Source organism: Lepidochelys olivacea, assembly GCF_965140295.1.
Source record: "Lepidochelys olivacea isolate rLepOli2 genome assembly, chromosome: 8".
NCBI lineage: Eukaryota > Metazoa > Chordata > Testudines > Cheloniidae > Lepidochelys > Lepidochelys olivacea.
Genome location: NC_140418.1, coordinates 64353445 through 64376485, shown reverse-complemented (window position 1 = coordinate 64376485; position 23041 = coordinate 64353445). Strand labels below are relative to the sequence as shown.

The following is a 23041-nucleotide window of genomic DNA, read 5'->3' as shown; positions in this document are numbered from 1 at the left end:
TTGGTATTCTTTCTCTCCCCTTTATTTTCACTTTCTTGTTATGTTGTGTTTATGCTACAGGCCCTTTTATCCCACCCTGTGAACATTGCAATCATTTCCCTCAACACTTGAAACTTACTTTATGCAATGCATACTGCTAGACTGTTTGCATCAGATATGTAGTTGATGTCACTATTTATGCCACTGCTGAATTTGACCCAAAGACTCCTATGGGGTGGTATCCAATTAGACCAGGTCTCAGTTTTTGCCAAGATATCCTGTTCCAAAGCTGCAAATTATCTCCTTGGCAGCACTAGGACACAGGTATAGTTTAAGAATTGTAACACCTAGTCTTCAGAAACTGAGCAATCTGTTAGTGTTAGAGGGCTTATTCCTTCACCCACTTACTTCCCTGGTCCTTCTCACATGAACAGAGAGCAACAATACCCGAAGTCCAAAGGTGCAAACAATTCGATGTTTATTGGGGTGAACTTCCAGCAAGCATGATTCCAGTTTCCTTCCTTAGTATCCTCCTTCCCAGCTCTGACACCACAGAGCCTTACACCTGTGTCCCTGTTCCCATTCCTACCCTTTTCCTTACTCCCATTTCCCCCTTTAGCAAAACATGATTCCAATTTTCTTACCCCCATTCCCTGTTCCCATCTCCGCCTTCAGCAAAACATGATTCCAATTTTCTTACCCACATTCCCTGTTCCCATCTCACACACCCACATGCCCACCCCCACCCACACCCAGTCACTTCCTCATTGACTACAGATTATATAGTAAAACTTGAGTTCTGCTTAGCTATACCTTAACCAATCATTTTCCTGAAATTTAACTAACCAATCCTAACATATTGTAACATGATTATGTAACCAATTATATCCCACCACCTTAATTAGTTTACACCCAGCAAAATTAATTATACAGCAGACAGGAACAATCACAGAACCAGACAGAGATTCTACAGACAAACAACAGCAAAGTGGGAACTATAATGACAAAACAATACAGAAGTGAGGATTTCACATCCCAGCTATTGATAAATGAGTTCTTGCCAGACAGGATGCTGTCAAACTAAGTTTCCTTTTACATTTTCTAGGCACTTCCCTTTGTCTGGAGGTGATAGGAATACAGTCCTGTCCTGATAGTGCCTAACAGCCCAATAGCACCTTATTTCAATGTGACTAGTTTGGAATGTGAGGAGGGGACCAGTCGCTTTCCAGCTTATGGCTGCCTCTGCTGCTTAGCCAAAGGCCTTAGCCTAAGAACAGGGCCTCAGACTGTCACAGTAAGAGAAGGCCCTTACACCAGCAGACAGTGATTTTGATTCTTTCTTTTATACCTCTATCACTAGCCAAGTGATAAGAATACACCTAAATTCTTAGAGTATAGGCCTTTACAGACAGGCCTGAATATCTATAGCCTAACAGTTAGCCTTTCTTTTAATTTGCTTTTCACAAATGATGTCTGAGCCTTATCATTACTCAAAGTTTTGTTTGGGTCAATTTCCTTTCTGTTTTAATGTTAGGTGGTTTATTCTCCCCCCACTCCTACCCCCGCCCAAAGGGGAGGTAACTTCAATATATTTTTTCTTTTGTATGACTTAATCTTTCTGTGCTGCCTAACTTTTTGAGAGAAAGCCAGAATTTTTTTAGCATGGAAAATAAATCATGCCAGTTTATACTCTTAACTCTTTTTTTAATGAGATATGTTTTTTAAGGAAGATGATTTGTTTTGTTATTTTATGTAAAATAGATTATCCCCCCCCTACTTTATCATGATGAATTACACTTTTATCACACAAGTGTTTATTCCCCTCCAATATTTTTAACAAATTCGTAAACAGATTTTCTCCATTGCTTATTTTTATGATGTCATGTTTAGTCTTTAACAAGCATAGACTTCCACTCCCATTCATTACAAACATTCACCCTCTTCTTTGCCAGGATCAACCTGTTTTGCTTACACAACCTTTCCTGTTCTGAACACAGACTGGGGATAGGCATACCTGGTTAAGCAAGAAGTTTGTATACCCTGAAAAGAGGTATTAGCTGACTGGTATTAGGGTATATTTAATGCTTGGGATTGGTGATTCCTGTTCTTATACCCTGGTTTTAACCAGCAAAGTGTATGTGTACCATGCCTTCTTCCATGGCATTCTGTTAGGATCTGCAGCCAGGTTATCTGGTTACACCTTCAGCATGGCATACAGGTTCACTTATCTGTGGGGAAATATTTGCTTATGGTTTATTTAGGCTTAAGTTTCAGAATTTGATTGTTATAGTTTAGAGGGCAAGAGTACCTTGCAATGGGATCTGATTTGCCTTAACCCTTCTCCCAGAATTTGGGCATGGCTTTGGCAGTGGGTGCAGCTAAGGCACTTTTGGAGGAAAGAAAATCTGATGCAAGAATAGGCCTTTTGATTAGGTGCAGTACTCTCACACACCACACTAAGGTTTTTAGCTTGAGGAGTGTATTAAGGGCCACAAGTTCATTTACAGGGAAAACATACTTTGGGCCTGTAGGGTCTTCAGTATGGCTTAGTTGTGATTCCAGGAGGTGCCAGGTAATCTAGATTTTGCTTTAGGTAAATAACATTGATGACAGAGGACTTTCAACTCAGACATTTGTTTGTAAATTTTATTGGCACCATCGTAAGTGGAAACAACAATAAAGTCCTGCTTTGTTCTTGGTTACTATCTGGATCTTTATCTGCTAAGAATGCTAGAAATTGTGGTATTTTCATCCTGGTACTATTAGATGCACTCTTGTTACAAAGCACAATGGTTTAATGTAAAAGTAGAGATGGTTTTTAAAGACTCAGAGTTTGGTCAATGCAGAGTTGGAGTCTACAGTTCCCCTTGTTCTCATAATGCAACCAGCATAGAGCTACTGTATACCAAAACGGAATTAAATATGTTAAATAAACTTTAATATTAACAATAATGAGTAACTGACACAAGTGTCAGACTTTTTTGGTAGGAAAAGAAAACCAAATAAGAAATTTCTGAACTACTTCTGTGCATGGAAATAATTGAAATGTGTTTATTGCTGTTGTTAAATATTACGAGATTTGGAAAGCAACAATATCTCTGCTAACCAAGATTGATTTTGATTTTAGTATAATCATATAGGGTTAGTTTAATGTTTTATGTTTAACTTGAATGTTTCATCTGAGTCTGTATAAATAGCTTAATGAAAATGTGAATGCAATTAGAGGAACTGATTCCTGCTGTGTGCGGCAACCCATAGAAGGGCAAAAAAATTCTATAGCAACTGTTGTTAAAAGGACAGATATCTTGTATGGGCATAGATTGTTTGGTCTGAGTATTAGCTGTCTACTTTTCAATATAGAATCCCTACTGGGTTTTGATCGAACTTGCTTTGAAAGTACATTGTAGATCAATACTAAAGGGGCTAATGGACTGTGTGCTAGTTAAATATCAGTGAAACATTCCTCCAAAACTCAAAGTTTCTGAATTTATTTAATAGTATTTGTAAAAATAAATCTGTTAGAAATGTGCAGTTCATATCAGAAAACTGATATAAATATTTTTATTCATAATTGGTAATTCACTCTACTTTTTGTAATCAAGCATTTCAGAGTCCTTTTATAATTACAGTACTTCAGGGTTATTCCTAATGCAATCTTATGTTAATCAAAATATTTTACCCAATAAAATATAAGACATAAGGGTTTGAAAAACTTTGGTGTGAGTTCAGTTGCTAGATGGAGTTTCAGAAGTACAAGGGATGCCCCGAAAAAATTGCACTGATCTGAAAAATTCTGCTGGTTCTAAAGGAATTCTTATTCTGTATTTTTGATTTCCTGAGCAGAATCTTTCAAACGGTAAAACTTTTCAAGCAAGCCTGCTTTATACAGGTAAGAATAACAATAAACTAATGTAGTCTTAAAGGCTTTTGTTTTTGAATGTAAACTGTTTATGGATCTAAATAAAATTACATTTAACATGCAGTTGTTCTGCTTGTGAATCTGAGTTGCACTGCAAAGGGAGCGCAGATAGAACAGTGCTTACTGGAAATATGATGTCCCCGTGGATGCTAGAAAAAGCCTGCTGGGGAACATCCCTCTCTGTGCTTTAAAAATATGGATGAAGCACGCTCCCAACGGGGTCATCACATCACAAAGGTACATGGTGCCTTAGAGCCAACATCTCTTAGGCTGCTAATGCCTTTAGTATTGCTCGCCGCCACCCCATCCATGCTTTACACTGCCACATACTGGGACTAGCCTCTTGTATATGGATGCACTGGAAGGGAAAAATTCATTTGTGCTCACTTCCTCTCTTCAGAACTCTTACACATTGGGGGCATAGTTTAGACCTTATATTTTCAAATCAAAATATTTGAAAATAATTTTCTTCGTTATTTACCTGTCATGCCCTGAGTTTGAAGTTCTAGGGTACTTCCCTGGTATATGTTGGTAACATCAGAGGGTCTATCTGTTCTCTACATGCAGCTTTAGATGCTTTTTTTATTTATAAAATAAGCCTCTTTGAAATTTCTAGGTGCACGTATGTATTTAAAGAGTAATCATTACAAGCTGACTCAATGTCTCGAAAAGAATCAACAACTTTCCATTCCCAAAAGTGTGCCACAGGTCAGTTCCTCAGGTAAAGGCCTATGTAAAGAGGTGGACCTTGCAGTGTACTTGTGATGTATTGAACAAATGGGGGAAGTAAGTTCTAGATGAGAAATGCTCTCTCAAAGACATCATGCTTCCAGTTTGCAGCCATTTAAATCTGAGGATTCAGTTTAAGCATTTCTGCTATCTCAGCTGTTGTGATCTTTTGTGACAAATCTACTGAACAAAGAAAGGTTCTGTGGAATTGGGGGGCTGGTTGGTGATGAGTTGGTCAGAGAGGCAGATGATTGGGGGCGCCTGGGGGGAGGGTGGCATTTTGAAGATATTTGGTAGATCGCTTATTCAGATCTAATATGTACTACAGCCTAGCAGCTACGGCAACTTAAATTGTTTGCCCTGAGATGTGGTATAGCTGGTGAGCTTCCAAGTACTGCATTGAAAAGGGATCGTGCACCACAGCTTCCATACATCCCATAAAGAAGGGAGGATTGTACAATAAAAATTAAGCATGTACTTTAGTGCTGTGCTGAATAGGGATGAACTTAACCATGTTCTTATGTGCTTTGATGAACTGGAGCCTAAGGCATCCAAGATCTAGTCTTTGAAAAATCAATATGGAAGGGAGCACTTGGAAATATCAAAACAAGGTTTTAAAATGACATCAGTGGCTTTAATGTAACATCTCTTTAGATAATACTCTTACCATTTACAAATAAATATAACATAAAGATCATTTGAAGATGATTTAGGGATACTTTTGGACAAACTCAATAAAGTGCTGACAGATCACATGAGGGAAACTCATTCTCTCAATCCTTAAGCATTGAATTACATTGTAAACTAGAATTTAGGACAATTTGTGTAAAGCAGCACCTAAGGTTGCCAGAGTTAATAGGAATAGGAGCAGGAGGAGGCAGTGATCATTGGCAGAAATATGTTTGTCTTCAAAGTGGCCTGCAGTTTGTGTTTGAAAGGTTCCTCTGTTTCTTTATGGTAGGGATCCACATAAGGGGTATCTTTTACCCCATTCTGGGCTTTTACCATGTGTAAAAGTCCATGGTAGTAAAATGTTCTATTAGCTGAGTCAGTTGTGCATTCTAATATTTTATGCAGGACCTCAAATTGTCTGATTTACCTAAATCTAGGGTAAACTCCTCCAACCTGGTGTATTTTTTTTTTTTTTTAAACCATGAAGGCATATGCTCTTGACGGGTAGGTCCTTTGCCTGCATGACAATACTCCCTGCAGTATATCTCTCTGAATCATTATCATGGAAATAATATGCAGAATATACATTGATGTATTAAAATATTTAGAACCTTCTCTGTGCTAGTGGAGTTTATGGAAATTAAACAGCAGAATAATATAATTTAAGGGAGTCTTCTTCCTGTAATTTGATTTGGTCACTATACAGTAGAGACAGATACTCTTTTAGGCAGTTAAGGGATAACACAGGAGTTACAATATAATTTTACTATTTTCATTTACTTTGATTAGCATATATTAGCTTGCAGTAAAGACTATATATATTTACCTTGTCTCATCACTTTATGTTTTTGACGTGTCTACTCAGTATTCTTCATATTATTCTTACCTTCTTTTCCACAAGCCGCACGATTTACTGCATTAACAATTCATCTGACCTCTTTTAAACCTTTTGTATGACTATGTAATAACTCCCAGAAATGACAGGAGGAGTCTTTAATTTGACAGTGAAATTGGTGACAGAAAATAGTTATGTTTTCTTAATTATTTCCTGGTTAATCAAATTTAGCTGCACACACATTAATGTTATATTTAGCACAACAAATAGACAAATAATCTGGTGATAATCTTAACATGTTGGTGTCCATTCAGAGTTTCTGCTTGCTTCTGCCGTTGGTTTAAGTGCAGTTAAATCAGAGTAATGTTGTACAGTAGTTAAGATTCATAACTCAAGCAGAACATTGTCACCATCAAAATGCATTTTGGTGAAAACTTTAAAGTGTTTGCAGTGTTTTATTACACTGTCTCTGCCTACTTTCCTTTTGAATTCAGTAAATACCTCTTTGATTGAAGGGCAGTAACTGTACGTGCTAACTTTTAAGGGGGAAAAATTGATGAAGGAGAATTTTAAATGTGCCAGTACTGGTTATAGCTAGGAGTACCTTCTAACTCGCTCTGTTTAAATTTAGGGAGAGCCTATCACTTTCTGTGAGGACAGTTTTGTGAAGCATCGTTCAAGTACTACCAAACAGTTCCTGGAAACTGCAGTGAATCTTCAACTTTTTAAACAGGTATGACAGGCCAATTGACCTCGTGATCTAACAGTTTCCTTCTAACAGATATCAGACGTATATGTTGTCCTCTCTGCCTCTGTATCCATTGCCTGTCAGCTTTTGAAAGCTCTCAGGAAGACCATTTTGAGAGGAAATATAGGAGAGAGGGGGGAATGGCAAATGTTTAACTCCTATAAGTGTGGAAAGAATCTTCCCAATCCCATTGTATCTCAGTGCAGGCACAAACACAGTCCCCACTTTTACCCGCAAATGACTGGCTGTGTCTGCCTCTGGAGCCAATCAAGAACTCCCTTGAAAAGGAAAAAGCAAGGAGCTCCCTGAACTTTAGCAGCTGAACTTTTCAGCCTCTTCAGTATAGTCAGGCTCTATTGGTCAACGGACAAAGGACCAAAGCACTTAACACTTTGTTACACAGAATTTTTCAAAATCAGGACCTCAGCCAAACAAATAAATTAATAGTTTCATGAAAATTCCTCCGTATTGAGTTTGGTTGACCGCAAAACAACATTTCCTATGGAGGATTTACAGCTCAGTAATAACTATTGTAGTATTACACAACATGGCTTCAGCACGATCCATGATACACTTTTTTCATGCTATTTTCTCCTGGCTTTTCTCTTTGTCCTCCCTTTCGATTCCCTTATGTAATTTAGTTGTTTGAAAGAGGGTCAAGAGACCGACCATAAACTTGTAGACCAGTAAGCTTATCTTTGTTTGCGCGCAAATCTGAGAAAACATCTTCTGGGATAAGGTGGGAAAACTTCTAGAAAAAACATGGTTTGATTGAAGCTAGCCTGAATGAATTCAGGCAGGGGAGTAAATGCTTAACTAATCTGCTAGAGTTCTTTGAAGATATACTATCATAATAGATAAGGAAAATTCATTGGATGTAGAATACTTTGATTTTCAAAAAGCATTTGACAAGTTTCTGTATCAAAGATTAATGGCTAAGGTAGAGATTTATAAACTACAAGGATGCTAGCTTGTAGTAGTCATAGGTAGACACTTTTCTAATTGGACAACATTATGGAAATACCTACAAATAAATAACATAAATACAGACTTTAAAAATAATAGAATAATAGATGGAGTACTCCAGGGATCAACTCTTAGAATCCAGTTTATTTTATTTAACTGTATTATATCTGCAGGGGCAAAGGTTTCATTTATATGAAGTGTTAAAAGAGGTATTTTAAACATTTATAAGTGTTTACCAGATTAAGATTGGTGGTAGAGAAAGTAATATAACATGGAAACATCATTATTTTTATTGCTGTGATCCAGTGTTACATGTTTCTGAGTATCTTCAGCTATCAGGGATATTTGTCAATAAAAGGCTACTGCTCATGCCGAAGAGTCTGAATTATGATATGAGTATTGTGGCCAGATCCTCAGATGGAGTAAATTAGAGTAGTTCCACTGAAGTTATTAGAGCTCTGTCAGTTTCCATCTGGCTGTTCAATTGTAATTTATATGTAATTTTAAAGAACACTTAACAATTTTATTATTTTTCTGACATTTCTTCATACCGAGGAAGTAATATACCTTTGAAGATGAGAATATCTTAAAATTATTATATTTTAAATGTTTTTAATAGCTAATATGTTGCCTTTTCTTTAGTTATGATCTGCTGTGTTTCCTCTCACTTCTCTAATTAATCCACAGCGCAGCTGCCTCATCTCCAGCAGTTCCCCACTGACAACTGGGCTGCTTTCAAGGTTGTTTGTGTTTTCAAAGGCTAACATGAGTTTACTGGGTTCCTGATACGGAGCATTATTTTTAGCAGAAAATAATTCTTGAAAGCAGCCTAGACACCTAGGCTGGTCTGCCTGGAGGTGTTTTAACTGCAGTTTTTTTGCTGCATATGAGCTTTGTCTGCCACTTTCAGAAGTGCTGCCCTGGCACTTATTCTTTTTTTGTTTTTGCAACTGAGGTCCATTCTTACCACCAAACTCTGCAACACTTCTCAATGGATGCAGTACTTTCAATGGTGGATTTGCACCACGGAATAGCTAAATCAAGAACCATTACATGACTATACTAACTCCCAGGAAAGTTCATCTTCTGATAGCTGACCTAAATTATCTGTAGCTCCTTGTTATCCAGAACAAACACTTGTCTTCATTGTCTGTTGTTTACTTTATTATGTATTTGACCAAACTTATTCTATATCCCACATACTATTTGAATAATAATATGAATTATTAAGCTTTGTAATAGACATTTATTATCAAAGATGGCCTGTCCACTGTTGAGTGATTATGAAGTGTGTTTTTCAAGATCTCTGAGGTTGGTTGGGGAAGAATCTATAGACTGTAATGTTGCACTTAACACCTCTGCTATCTTTTGTTGTAATTAGTTTCTTTCTTTTGTTTAGCACATAAACTGTCTCAGATACTGCAGTTCCTTCATATCAAAAGTGTATCTGAACATTATGTTACCGCAGTGGATAACTTCGCAAACACTGACATTTAACCAGTAATCTGTAAACAAGTTCAAGACATACCTATATTTGTTTTGTGGAAAAGAAAAGGAAGAAGGGGGAAGTAAAAGAAGAAGCCATTGGAATTAAGTAAACTAAAAAGGGCAAGCATTCTGTGTTTAGTTGCCTTTTTTCTTTTCCTAAAGCTTCTTAGATTATTAATGTATTGACTGCTTTGACTCTAAGAAGTGACTGTGTACAAATTTAACATTCTTACTCAGCAGATCTGCTCCTTATGTATGTCCAAAGTCAGATCTTTTCACTTTAGTGACAAAAACATTTTTTTAAACTATTTTTTCCTCCTGTTGGCCTTGCATCTGTTGTAGAGGCAGTTGGATTATTTCATCATCAGAGACATTAACTACACTCCATTGCAGGGCAAACTTTTACCCACAGACTCATTAGCATTAGTCTCTTGAAGTCAATAGTGTAGCATTGGTGTAATGGATGGCAGACTTTGACTGACATATTCTGTGTTACAGATGATGTTGCATTAGCCACAGATAACACAGATTTCAAATCCCAGGATAAAATTTCATAGGTGGAAATTGGTCTGTCTGCTTAAAAACTGATATTTTCAAGACAAAAATACAGTAAGCTTGATTAGGGTACACATTACAGGAGTCTTGTAATGATACCCAAATCAAGCATAAATAAATCCTGGAAATTCACAGGTTAGGTTAAATTTAAAAGAAATCTAACCACCTTCACTATGCCCTGTAGTGACACTATGCAGTAAGAATACAATTATGATTCATGCATAGTAGGGTTTGTGGTCCCAGATCAGATTAAATTTATTTTTAAAGACCCACTAGAATGTTTTTTATTATATCCGTAGAAGACTGCTGCCTTCGTACCGAAATCATTAAAGTCCTCTCAGTTGTATAATTTTAGCATAGAATCTGGCCTTCCTCCTGCTATACTTCCCCATTGACATGGCAATATTTTAACTAAAAGCATGTTATATGGAACAGGGTTTATACCCCTGCGGCATTTGGTGCCCTTTTTTATAACCCATTTGTGGATTTTTAGAGTTTCCCTCAGCCCTGATCAAGACTTTTCATGTTTAAAACCAAGATAGCCTTATTCTTTAGTTCTGAGAGGAGATTTAATTTCAGTAGATAAAGCTTTGTGCCTGAGAAGAGGTCCATATTTTAATTAAATAAGTCAGATATGCCAATTTTTCCTTCAGGCTCAACAGCTTGTATTTCCTTAGATTTGACGGCTGTGTTACTCCTTTTCCAGCTTTTCTTCAGCCTTTTGGGATGACTTATTAATTTTGGGTTTTTTTCCAGTCCAGTCTCCTTTTATTAGGATGATGTAATATTACTGTTGTTAAACCTCATGTTAGAAGTCTGGAGTTTAGCTACTGCTTGTTCCCAGCTTCAAACACCAGCTATAAGTCGTTGTATTTTGGACCTTAAATATTTTTGATGGGTGTCCAGTGAAAATAATAACTCATTCATAAGGAATATCTGGACCAGCATAGAGATTTTCTAAGGTACATACTGTTAACTATAAATTCCCATTATATAACATATTGGTATTTTTCCTCGCTGAACTCTGCCTTCCTCCAGTTCTTCCCACTGCTTATATCTTTCTCATTCTTTCTACAAACATCCAGCTGGCTTGGCAAGTTGCCTGAATTGTGAGACCTTTGCCTGAGCACTCAGATGCATTTTTTAGTGTGTTGGTGTTTATTGTTTTGGGGTTCCAATGTACATTTTCCTTTCTCGTTGCATCAGCAACCTCTTAGTGTTTCCAGCATCTTTTTTCTCTTTATGTACCCCATCTTCAAAGGAGGAAAGAGCTCTGCTCCACAGCTTAAAGCCATGCAGCAGAACTATATTCAGTATAGACAACCATACTCTTTGCACTGTGCCTAGAAGTCAACCCCAGTGCACACGTGTTAGATTTGCATTCAGATATCACCCTATTTGATAAGGAAACATGGGCAGCACCTCTCAAGCCTCTTTGGAACATCCCAGGAAAACGCCTATAAGTCTACCACGAAATGACCCAGCTAGAGCAAAGTGTAAACCCTTGAAAGAAAAAGCTTGAGTCAGCCAAGACCAGTGAGCATCAGGAACGCAGTGCTAGCACCCTCCCTAACGGCTCTAGCAAAATCAGCGTGAATGCTTTATGATGTTCTGTTGATGCTCCAGGCCCCCACTTCACTTACAGAATTCTAGCTGCTTGAGTCAGAGCAGGCAGAAGTTCAGGGTGATAAGGACTGCTGTCTGGACTCAGATACATATCCTTTTGAAGGGGCACCAAGACAGCAACTTCATGAGAAAAGAAACTGTTTCCTCCAGATTTTGCAGAAGCTGTTAAACCTTGGTTATTTTTTTGTTATGAGTCACTCCTTAAGCTTCCTCCTCCTCGAAAATGAGAATACTCACAGATTATATCTACAGAGAAGCGGAAATTACTTACCTTTAATTCTGCTTTCCTGAAGATACAATTTACGATAGGTTTCAGAGTAGCAGCCATGTTAGTCTGGATGTGCAAAAAGAACAGGAGGACTTGTGGCACCTTAGAGACTAACCAATTTATTTGAGCATAAATTTTCGTGAGCTACAGCTCACACTGCATGCATCCGATGAAGTGAGCTGTAGCTCACGAAAGCTCATGCTCCAATAAATTGGTTAGTCTCTAAGGTGCCACAAGTCCTCCTTTTCGATTTACGATAGGATTTTCATTCATTCTCCTACATCACTTCAGAAATTATTTTCTTTAAAGTGATTTCTTTCTCATACCTGATTGTTTTCTCCTCTGAAGCATGCTTTTAGATTGCATTACCTAATTTTGAATTGGCTTATCATGGGAGCTCTGTCTTCTGCACAACCAAATGAATTGGCTGGCGTCTCCTGTTCGCTACAGGCAGTGGCACACAAAGTTTCACAAGGGAATTGGCTCATATTTTATCCTCAAAGGGCAAAATGCTTAAAGAACTCTGGGAGTCCTGCTATTCTTTTACTGAGGAGCTAAGACCCAAAGGAAGAATCCTATCAGAATGATGTCTTCAGAGAAGCAACATTGCAGATAAGTATTTTTCCTTCTGAGTTAATTATGCAGTGCCACTGAGTGGTTTGTCAATAGTGGGTATCAAACTCAGGTTCTGTGGATCTAAAAGCATGAGCTTCTACTACCTTAACTAAAAGACCGTGATCTAATAGCTCAAAGACCAGACAGAATCAGAAGCCTTTCTGAGGTCCATCCTACAGAAGGGGACAGAGAGCCATGCTGGTTATACTTGGGCTGTACTAACGTTACCCAAGCTTTCCGCTATGTACTGCTTTTAAAAAAACAAAAAAAACCCCAAAAACTGGAATGGCTTTACTCTCACTTCTGATACTCGATATAATTAATAATAATACTGTTACTTCCTTCAAATAAGTTTCTATCATTTCTGTTAACAATTATATTTGGCAGTATTTACTTTTAAATGTTTTGCTAGACTAATCCGTGCACTGAAAACTAAAAGCCAGCCTCTCCATTTTCTGTTGATATTTTACCAAATGATGAGAGTGCCCATAAATCATGGGTTGGTTTATGGCATGGAATGAATTCATAACTTTCCCCGAAGAGATAATGTCTTGCAGTTCAAAGTCTGTTTTCTGCACAGCAGTAGCTAAAGATGCTCTTATTGCTCTTATCTCTTTTTCTTACTGTGAAATAATCCAGTGATCCCATAGTGGTCTGACCATGAACCAAACCCATTTGGAAAGAAGCCTACTTGGAGTCAGAATGAAAAAATAAAACAGAGTTTAGCCAAGAAAGAACATGGAATGATTATCTTCGACAGCATGTGCTCTATTATTATTGCTGCTGGAATTTTTTGTACTTGAAGAATGGTGTTTGTTTCATGTCATCAGTCTATCCATTGACAAGCATCAGATTGTCACTGACAGTACTGTTTGGATAATCTGTGATACTGTATGACACTCAGCCAAATAATTAATTTCTGTTAGCTTCTATGTGCTATTTTAGTAACTGGGAATATCTAGTAACTCCTGCTAGAAAACAAATAATCAGTAAAATGTTTTCTCAATTTATCTCTGTACAGACTTGAGCTTGCTTACTCAAACTAAAATGCATAGATTAGTTCTTGAAAGCATATTAGAAATGCCTGCATTACTAGTCTTAATCCTGAAAGGCAAACTGAATCTTTAAAAGAATGTGTTCATTTCTTCTGGGAGGTTATAGTAGATGATCGTTTATTTTATGTTCACCGTTCTTGGTTTCTGACATGTTTGGGCATATGCACCTGAATATGGACATGTGTTAGAATCTGTATCTGCAAATCCCATTAAGTGAAAGTTGTTTTGTGGGTGAAAATTCTGACACTTCCATGGATTCATGCACATACACACAAACGTGCAGGTATTAGAATTTTCAAACATGCAGGCATGTATGTGTTTGCACCTGAAAAGTGTGGCTGTATGGACCAGTATGAGCACACAGTCAGGTGTAGACTGGCAGAGGTCAAGCTTAAAATATGGTTCTGTATTACACAGTGCTTCTATGTTGGCAGTTCAGTGCATTGAGTTTTCCTACATTTAAATAAAATATCCTTCCATCCCTCTTGTTGCTGTTGCCACTGTTCCTTAAAGGCTGCAACTACCAGCTTCTCTCCATCCATATAAAATGATTGTGATCCAAACTCTTCTCAGTTTGCATAACTCCTCACCCAGAAGAGTTTCAATCCTCAGCCAGAATTCTCAAGTGCACAGTCAGTGGGCATCAGATATCCCAGCTCAGCCTTGCTTTGAACTAGAGATGGTCAAAATGTGTCCAAATTTCAACTACAAATCTTCCTCATTTTTCAACTAGCTTTTTCTTCTGATTCAATGATACTTATCTGGAAAGGCATCAGGGACATGACATGAGGCCAGTTCATGATCTTTCAAACACGACATGAGTGAATGTCTCAATATCCATAAGTGATTATAATTTTAAACTTGAAATTAAACATTTCTTATGAAATAAATTTAATAAACTTTCACATCATCTCCTGTGAAAAAGAATGAGCTAGAAAGCAAATTAAAATACTTTCAAAGCAACAAGTTATTTGGAATTTCATTCCAGGAATAACCTTGTTAGTTTAAAATATATTAAGTTTTATATTTGTTCACACACACAACAAACAACACTAGAAAAGAATACTAAAACCACTCGTAAAATGGTGATAATATTTCTGCCACTTGTATGTATATCCATTGTTATAATATCTATCCAAAATTATTACAGCATTCTTGTGATCTGTTATATTCTTGTTGACATAGATATTTTACATATAACGTATATATACTTTAATTTAATATTGTGAAACCTAAGGAAGGCCAACATAGTTTTGACTCATGTTTTTTATATTGCAGTTTATTGATGGTCGACTATCAAAGCTAAATGCAGGAAGAGGGTTCTCGGATGTTTTTGAAGAAGAGATCACTTCTGGAGGCTTCTGTGGAGGTACAGAATTATTTTAGGAACATTTGTTTCGATATATCATTGCCTCTTCCACAGGAGCTGTTGAGGACGATATCATATTGACTTGAACATAGTCAGATAAGCACTTATCCAGTTTAAATGCCTCTGATTCATTCTTAGCAGGGTTTCAGTCTGTTATATATCGGTAGCAGAATAGCGAATTAGCTATTTAGCCAAACATTTGCAGTGCATTAAATGAAAATAAATGGAATTGTTTTACTGTAATAAACTAGTTTTTATAAAATCAAGATCAGATGAGATTTTATTAGATGTTTTTAAAATATTGGCTTGCTCAATAACTGATTAGATATTTACTGGCTAAAGTATATTTTTTGTAATAATTGGAAGACTTTAGTTCCCTAGTTCCCTTCCTTTTTAATAACGGTTAATTTAGTTATTTTCTAATGTCTCTTTTAAAAATTCCTTCATGTATCTCATGTAGTTCTGCAATATACCGAAGTCAAATTTCTCCAAAATATGAGTAATTACTATCTCAAGCAAAATGCACTGTGCTTAAATAAATAATCTTAATGTGCAGTTCGAGTCTAAAAAGTGACAGTATAAAAATATATCTTCTTCTTAAGCATATCTACTATTTCCTGCTTGTATTCAGTCATATCCATTGACTTCAGTGACTGAAATAAATTTTACCTGTACTACTTTTAACTCCTGCTAGCCTTGCCAAGCCAGTACATATAAGAAAGCATAAGGTGGATACAATTCCATGTTCTGCATTTCCAACAGGATTGTCTAACCATTTCCATGGCAAGTTAGTTATACCTTTTTAGTTATAAACCAGCTCTATTTCCTTCAATAATTGTGATCCCCCAGAATGCCATTTTTACAGTCAATTTTCATAGCAGAACCTCAGTTTTTTGTATAAATGTGAATTGCGTGAGTTGAACCAAATCATGTCTCTTAGGGCAGCTTTGTGACAGTCTTCTGCTACAAAGCTACCCTCAAGCTAGCAGATCTGGCCAATGGAGGATTTGTCCTGGAGAGCCACCGTAAGAGATTCTGTGCCATGTCCCCTGGACTCTCGACATAGAAGCCTACTTGTCTAGAGTCTGACTATAAAGTGGCCTTGCTCCCTGCTTTCTCCCATCTTCCTAGCCTTCTGCTGAGATCTGGCCTGCAGTCTATTTTTTCCTGAAGAGGTTAGGAGAGAATGGAAGTAACAACAAGATTTAGTCTGTTCCCCTCTCACTCCTGCCCTTCAGGGCAACTTACTCATACAACTTTATGAATAGCTTTTATGCAGTGGACATGTCCATTCAGATAGGTAATGTCAGTGCTTAAAGTTCCTTTGCTCTTTGCAGTTAAGAGGTCAAAAGGGTGCAGTGAAATAACATTAGAACTTGGATAAAGTTAGGTTCTTGGCTCTACATTGATATGTTTTGTCAACTACATGTCTTATCTGGCTATGCTCAGGAGGGAATGTTCACCTTCACTAGCAGTTTTGTGTTAGAATTTATTGTATCCTTACTTTTCAAGTCAGACAAGCTGTACCACATTGTGGACAAATTGCTTAGGGCACATATTCAATATTTACATAGCTGCTGTCTCATCGTCATTATGAGGTGCAGGCAGAGCAACAAGTATGGAATTGAGGGTGACATTTTGTGACAGTAATGGGATAGAACTGTGGTATTTTTCATAGTTAAATCCCATCAACTTTGCCATTGGTTGAAGACTACACAACTGGGTGGAGACCAGCTTTCAGAAAGGTTACTAAAAGTCAAAGTAACCTATGCATTGTTGAAGGGGCAGGTGAACACATCATGAAGAACAGTGATAAGATTTTCATGCTATTGAGTCAAAAGAAAGGACTTTCTTTCAGCCTCTCCATTTTCGTTAATATTTTATTGCATTTTCCAACAAATACAAACATAGCTAAACTATGTAGAAATTTTAACTGAAAATTTGAAGCAAGCTTGCATTTAATCCGTTCTATATCTATAAATAGAGTTTTCTTTAAATATAGTGATTTGAAACTACAATTTTTAGTCTGAAGGATGGAAAAAAATTGTCTACCATATCAAAATGGCATTCTGTATCATGCACCGTTCCCATTAAAACTTTTTCACAAGTTTACACCTTCCGTCACATGCATTCTCCTGCAAAGATAAATATAAGAATCATCAGTGCGAATGTAATTTTCAGTGCACTGCTAGGATTATTGATAGTACACCCTGTGGCCTTTTTCTTCTACTCTGTGTTAGCTCTGCTGGAGGGGCAGAGTTGTTGAGTCCTTATTGTACCTTCTAAGTGTGCCACATGAAAAAACAATTGTTAGCTAGTAGAAAGTTTGATCCCCACCTGCTGCAAAACCTTTTTCAATCAATTTTTTTCCAAGGTAAATGTAAAGTAGAGGCAGGGAATGGGGAACGATATGCCATAGCAGTCAAAGGCCTGGGAATAATGTTGAGAATCAGGTGTTCAACACCCTACTTCCCAGAAGCCTACCAATTGCAGGGGTATTAGGATTGCTAATCATCTTAATGTTCCCTTTGGGCCGTCTGCTTTTTCTTTTTTTTTCTCTTGCACACTTTCACACTATGCTTCACTGCATTCCCTTTCACAATGGAAAAACATTTTTTATTGATGGAAAAAGTATCTCATGTTTATTCCCAAAACCTATGAAATTAATTTCATCCGTAGAGCTTTCTTTAATATGGTCATATTGGAAAACAGGCTAAAACCCAGTGTCAGTTTGTGTTGCATTGCTGCTGTTCAATTAAAACTTTACGCACAGTTATTTAAACTTGTTTGCCCCTGGTCACAGCTGGCTGCTCAGAAATACAAACTACAAGTCTTGTAATTCCCAGCAAATTGCCTTCATACATAAATAAGTATTAGTAAGAAATTTAACTAGGAATTTTTCCTGCTTCTATAAGAGCAAACCATCTGCACCTTTGCACCTATCAGCTATTTTTTTCTTGGACTGGGGCTTGGTAATAATTTTGACAGATGCATTTTACTCATCCAGAGAGGGTTTTTTTCATAACCCAAACGTATTGGCAAATTTAGTGAAGAAAATATCAGCAAACATTCGTATTTTATCAGTACACTAATTTTTTTAGTTGTGGTGACAACCTTGGAGCTACTGGTGGAAAAAGATTCTACTTAACAGTAAAGAAGTCAAGAGACTTTGAACCTCTGTTGGGAATGTGAGATTTATAATAAGAATTCAACATTTTCCTATTTAAATTTGAGGTAGTTCAGATATTGGCTCAGCATAAATGGTGTTTGCTTCATGTTTTCCCTGGTTGAGTATGTATCTGTTTTTCTTCACAAGTAAATGGTAGAACTCGGAAGACTTTGTGATCTGCAAGCCTCCCCACCAGTGTACTGGTCTAATAAACCTCTTATTAAATTACAAAATCTCATCTACTGTAATCTCTTGTAACAAATGGAATTCAGAGGGGCCGTGATAAACACACTTCAAGTGCGGAAATTTCTTTCTTAAGCAAGAGCCGATGGTAGTCCATTATTTCAATGGGTTTTTGATCAAGCCCATAATCATTATTTGGTTAACTTTGCCATAACCCTGAGCAATAAATTGTTACGTTCTCAAGTTCATTATATTAGTGAATGAATAGTGGCTACATTCTACTTTATGGTGAGGAAATAGTTTTTGTATGTATATTATGTGTCCTCCACTAACACTAGTGAGTAGCTCACGAAAGCTTATGCTCAAATAAATTTGTTAGTCTCTAAGGTGCCACAAGTACTCCTTTTCTTTTTGCGAATACAGACTAACTCGGCTGCTACTCTGAAACTAGTGAGCCTAGTCAATCTTAAAAAGATAACTGTTCAGTCTTTGTGAATGTAGCATATTGGTTAAGGCACTTGTGCCGTGGATAAGTGCACAGTCAACTCTAGTAAGCTCTCTTTTCCAACTTGGCATCCCTTTCACTCACTGCACTGTTTCTGAGAACTTGGGTATTGCAGAATTGCTTGCAAGGAATTTAGTGCAATGGTATGGAACGTTTAAATGAAAGCATTTCTACAAGTCCAAACAGCTAAATCCCTTCACTTGTTTCCCTCAGAAATTGCTGTATTAGCTTTTACGATTATCCAGTTAGTCCTCAGACATGTTCTATGAGAGCTAGATTGTTGGTGTTTTGGCTTTCCACCAGCCAATCCAGGTTCTAGTTATTAGATTTATTTCAGAGCTTAAACTTGTGAAATCTCCTATTAAAAAGCTGATGTTTTGTCAAAGGATATCAGTGTGTTCTTTGCAAAGTTGATAAATTCTCTCTTTGAGCAACATGATTTTTGTGATCTCAGATTTTTTGCTTGGAAGCATTCGTTCATAGTAACTGTCGTTGTACTTCACAATATTAGTAAATTCAAGTGATTAAGCTACTCTTAACATTTCTCAAAGGTAAGAAAGTCAGTCTTGCATGTTCAACTGAAGTGTCTTCTGAAACTGATGTTTCAGTTCTACCTCAACCACCTTATCAAATGTTAGCATATCTTCTGTAGCCAATTTAATAATATAATAGCACCCAATGATTTTATCTATGTTGTTAGTTGTCTTACTCATCCACTTGCCTTCTACACTGTGAAGGAAAGAACATGTAATTTACATTTCCAATCACAGTGGGTTTCCCTGCAAAGGAGATGTGAAGCGATATTAAAGTCCTTATGCCTGTTGCTAGTCCTTTTCCCTCTGATATTAAGATGGTAGTGTCTGTAGCACAGTTCATTTTCTCACTGCAAGTTTTTCTTTTTGCCCAGAGGAATAGGGGAAGGAACCCAGTTCTAGGTAAAAAGGGGGAAATCACCATATCCAATACAAAATATATTCTTAGCACAATATATACACACCCCTCGTTCAGACTTTTTTTTATAATTTTTTCCTTTCGTTTTTAGTGAGTCTGAATATTTGATGGCGACTTTAATTTCTCATCATACTTGAGTCAGAGTTAGCAGTTTTCTTCAGAGAAAACGATTGGGTATGGTGAAAAAGAAGCACTATTAGAAAGAAAACAAGGGGGTTCATAATAGGGTAGCCCCATTTTTGCTTTTTGTGTACATGGATTTCCCTCCTTCACAGTATTGGAAGGCTCAAACTCATGTTTAACAATCTATGGGGATTTTTTTTTAATACAAACTGTATTGTGGAGGGGGCAGGAACACCCAAAAATGTGCTGAATGTGTTTCTGATTATTTTATTTTATTTTACATTCACATCTTAGGAAATTCAAGATCTTATCAGCAGTGGGTGCATACAGTAAAGGTATAACAATTTTATTTTTATTTGACTAGTTTATTTATCTTTGAAAAAGTCAGCATACTGAACATCGAGCTTTAAAAGGATATTTGACTTTATATGGTCAATTAGCCGCAATCTCTAAATTTTTGCAGTGTTCCTTGTATTATTGTAACAGAGAAAGTATATTACATTAGTAAGGAAGTTATTTTTACCCAAATATTTTTGTCATAAACTAGTGTCTTTGTCATGACAATATGTTTATATTAGTTTAAAAATGAGAAAATGTCTCATGCACAAAATAAATGCCAAATTTTGGAAAGCACAGAATGTTTTTCTGTTTATCTAGCCAAGGTTTTTTCTGTATGCTATATTGTGTTAAATTCCATAACTGTGAGTTAGGTGTGGCACTAGGATTTGATAGGAATTTTATCACTTCTAGTAAACAGCAGTTTGGTTAATATTAATGTTTTTACATAGTCTGACAAACAGAGGACCTGTGTTGCACAACGTTGTTACTAGGCAGGATTAGTAAAAGATAGTACTGTTGACAAAACTCTTGTGATTAAATAGGACCTGATTACCTCAATGTGATAGAAATAGATTTTTTAAAATGATACAATATATACATTAATAAGCCAAGGAAAACTTCCAATATGACATGTAATATGGTAACGGTTCATGCATGGGTATGAGAATACGTCATTATGTTAGAATGCATTGATAAATATGTGTCAGCCATGATAATGACATACTGTAACCCTTGTGTAGATGTAGACAGTAGGTTGTAGATAGAATGCAGCTGTGGAAATTTTTCCTAATTTAAAAAGAGGGCTATTATTTTTGTACTTTATTTTATGTCAGCCTGTCATCTATTTTTCTTGCTAATGTTTTAACTTTTAACCTGTGTTATAAGGGTTATTAAAATATGCTTTTGTATGTTTCAGAAAGGAGGTGCACTAATCAACACAGCGATGACCAAAGCCAGCCCTGCTGTGAAGACAGCATACAAATTTGTAAGATCAACACAATCTGTGCATAAAAAATTGCAGAAACCACCTACAATCTCCAGTTATTGTCAAAAACTGAAAAATCTGTATCCTTCCGATATGTATTACAGAAAAACATTACAGCCTAAGAAATTGTTTTCAGCTTTTATTCCTATCTTGTGGAGAACAGTAACCACTCCATGTTACTGTTTTGAGTGGTTCAGTATGCTATTTCTGGCTTCATTCAAAATATACAGTAGATTCTTATTTGAATACCTGTTACATATTTGAAATACAGCTGAAAACCTCTACTTAGCTGATGATACTAAAAACGGACTCTGAAAATACTAAATCTCATTTACACTAAGGCCCCTTTACTCCTCCCTGGCAGTGTAAATTAAAAGTCAGTATAAATGTTTACAGTTCTAGGTGGTGTAAAGGAGTCTCTGTATAAATAACAATAAGACCCTAACAACTCCACTTTGACACTAAGTAGTAACCTATCCAAAGTAGGTTTGGAAGCATTTATATTGTGTGCAGGGAACGATTGCAGTCCAAAAATTCCACCATAAGCAAGCTATTACTTATTTTGTTGTGAGCATCTTTTAAACTTATTGCTATAGTGTTAATAAAATAGCACTAATTCAAAAAGTTATGGACTTGCACTCTTGGCCATTGATTTACAGCTTATCTAGATGAAGCTGGGGTGTAAATCTGCACTGCTCTAGCATGCCACATGCCAACTGTCCACATGAACCACGCTACAGTAAAAGTTACCTGATGCATTTTGATCTAGCCCGCTTTGAAACAGGAATAGGATCCAAGTGTTCCAGGGAACTTTTAGTGCATGGTAGCAGGGTCCACACTGGCAGTGCGCAGCAGGCTTGTGTAGTGAAAATTTACACCCCAGCTCACCACACGCTGTTTAACTAGTTTTATGTCTTCAGTCTGACAAGCAGTCCAGTTTTTAAATTATCTTTAAATATCCCTAGATTATAAAGAATGTGAATTACATTATATTATCCAGGGTATAGAAACAGTGTGGTAGCTCATAAGAAATGACACAATGATTAAGTATTTTAAGATTGGGTTCAAAGCACACAGGGGAAGAATCTTCTCTGCCTTCCTTTTGGCTTTTCCAAGGGCTCTTTAGATTGATGCATAGTACAGTAGTTCTGAATAAATCAATGCTACAGTGTGATGCTAGTAGATTTTAAATAAAACTTTAAAAGAGAATTTTTAATTATACATCAATTCAAACCCTCACAAAAGTCATGAGGAGAGAAACAGGTAAATAAATTAAAGGTACTATATATCAACACACTCATTTATAATTTAAAAATGGTTCATTAACAGGCTAGCAGGAAATTATTCTCCTCCTCTGTTTTTCATGATCTTAGATGAAGTTTCATGATTTCCTCCCAGCCACCCATTTTTCCCATTGTGTCCCTGATCCTACAACTTTTTCTGCATCGGCAGACGCCTTTGTGTGCAAGAAGCCTTATTAATTTCAGTGGGAATCTGTGCATGTTCAGGCATGGAACAAAGTGCAGGAGCAGGTCTATATGTCCTCTATTTTCCTTTCACCTTCCATACATGCATGCATCTACTACATGGCACCCTGTTGCTTGTTATTGAGCTACTGAGTTTATGATTTCAGGGTCACATTTTCAAAAGTTCCCTAATCTGGCCTTCAAAACTGTCCCAAGTTGTTGTATATGGAAACACTCATAACTCTCCCCACAAACTACATCTCCTCGGGTGCAAAATCAATAATTGAGATGTGTATGTCTGTGATTTTCATGGGTAGATTCTGAAATTCTTTATATATGGCCCTTAAATGTGAAAAGGCATGGGCATAATTTTCAAGGCTACTTTTGAAAATTTGGTTCTAAAAGTTAACTTGAGTCTAACTCGGTTCGTGTAAGGAAAACTTTCCTATTTCTCTTAAGACCGGTTAGCATTTTTTCTAGCAAAAATAAAATGTAG

The 23041-nt window shown here is 36.7% G+C and overlaps 1 protein-coding gene across 2 annotated transcripts in view; it reads left to right on the top strand.

Moving 5' to 3' along the window:
* Positions 1–23041, top strand: part of DENND1B (DENN domain containing 1B) — a 237433-nt gene that overhangs the window by 189085 nt on the left and 25307 nt on the right. For both annotated transcript variants that reach the window (XM_084637445.1, XM_084637446.1), the window contains 4 exons: positions 6766–6867; positions 14734–14824; positions 20050–20090; positions 21011–21079. In XM_084637445.1, the coding sequence (XP_084493571.1) occupies positions 6766–6867; positions 14734–14824; positions 20050–20090; positions 21011–21079 (303 nt within the window). The remainder of the gene's footprint in view (positions 1–6765; positions 6868–14733; positions 14825–20049; positions 20091–21010; positions 21080–23041) is intronic.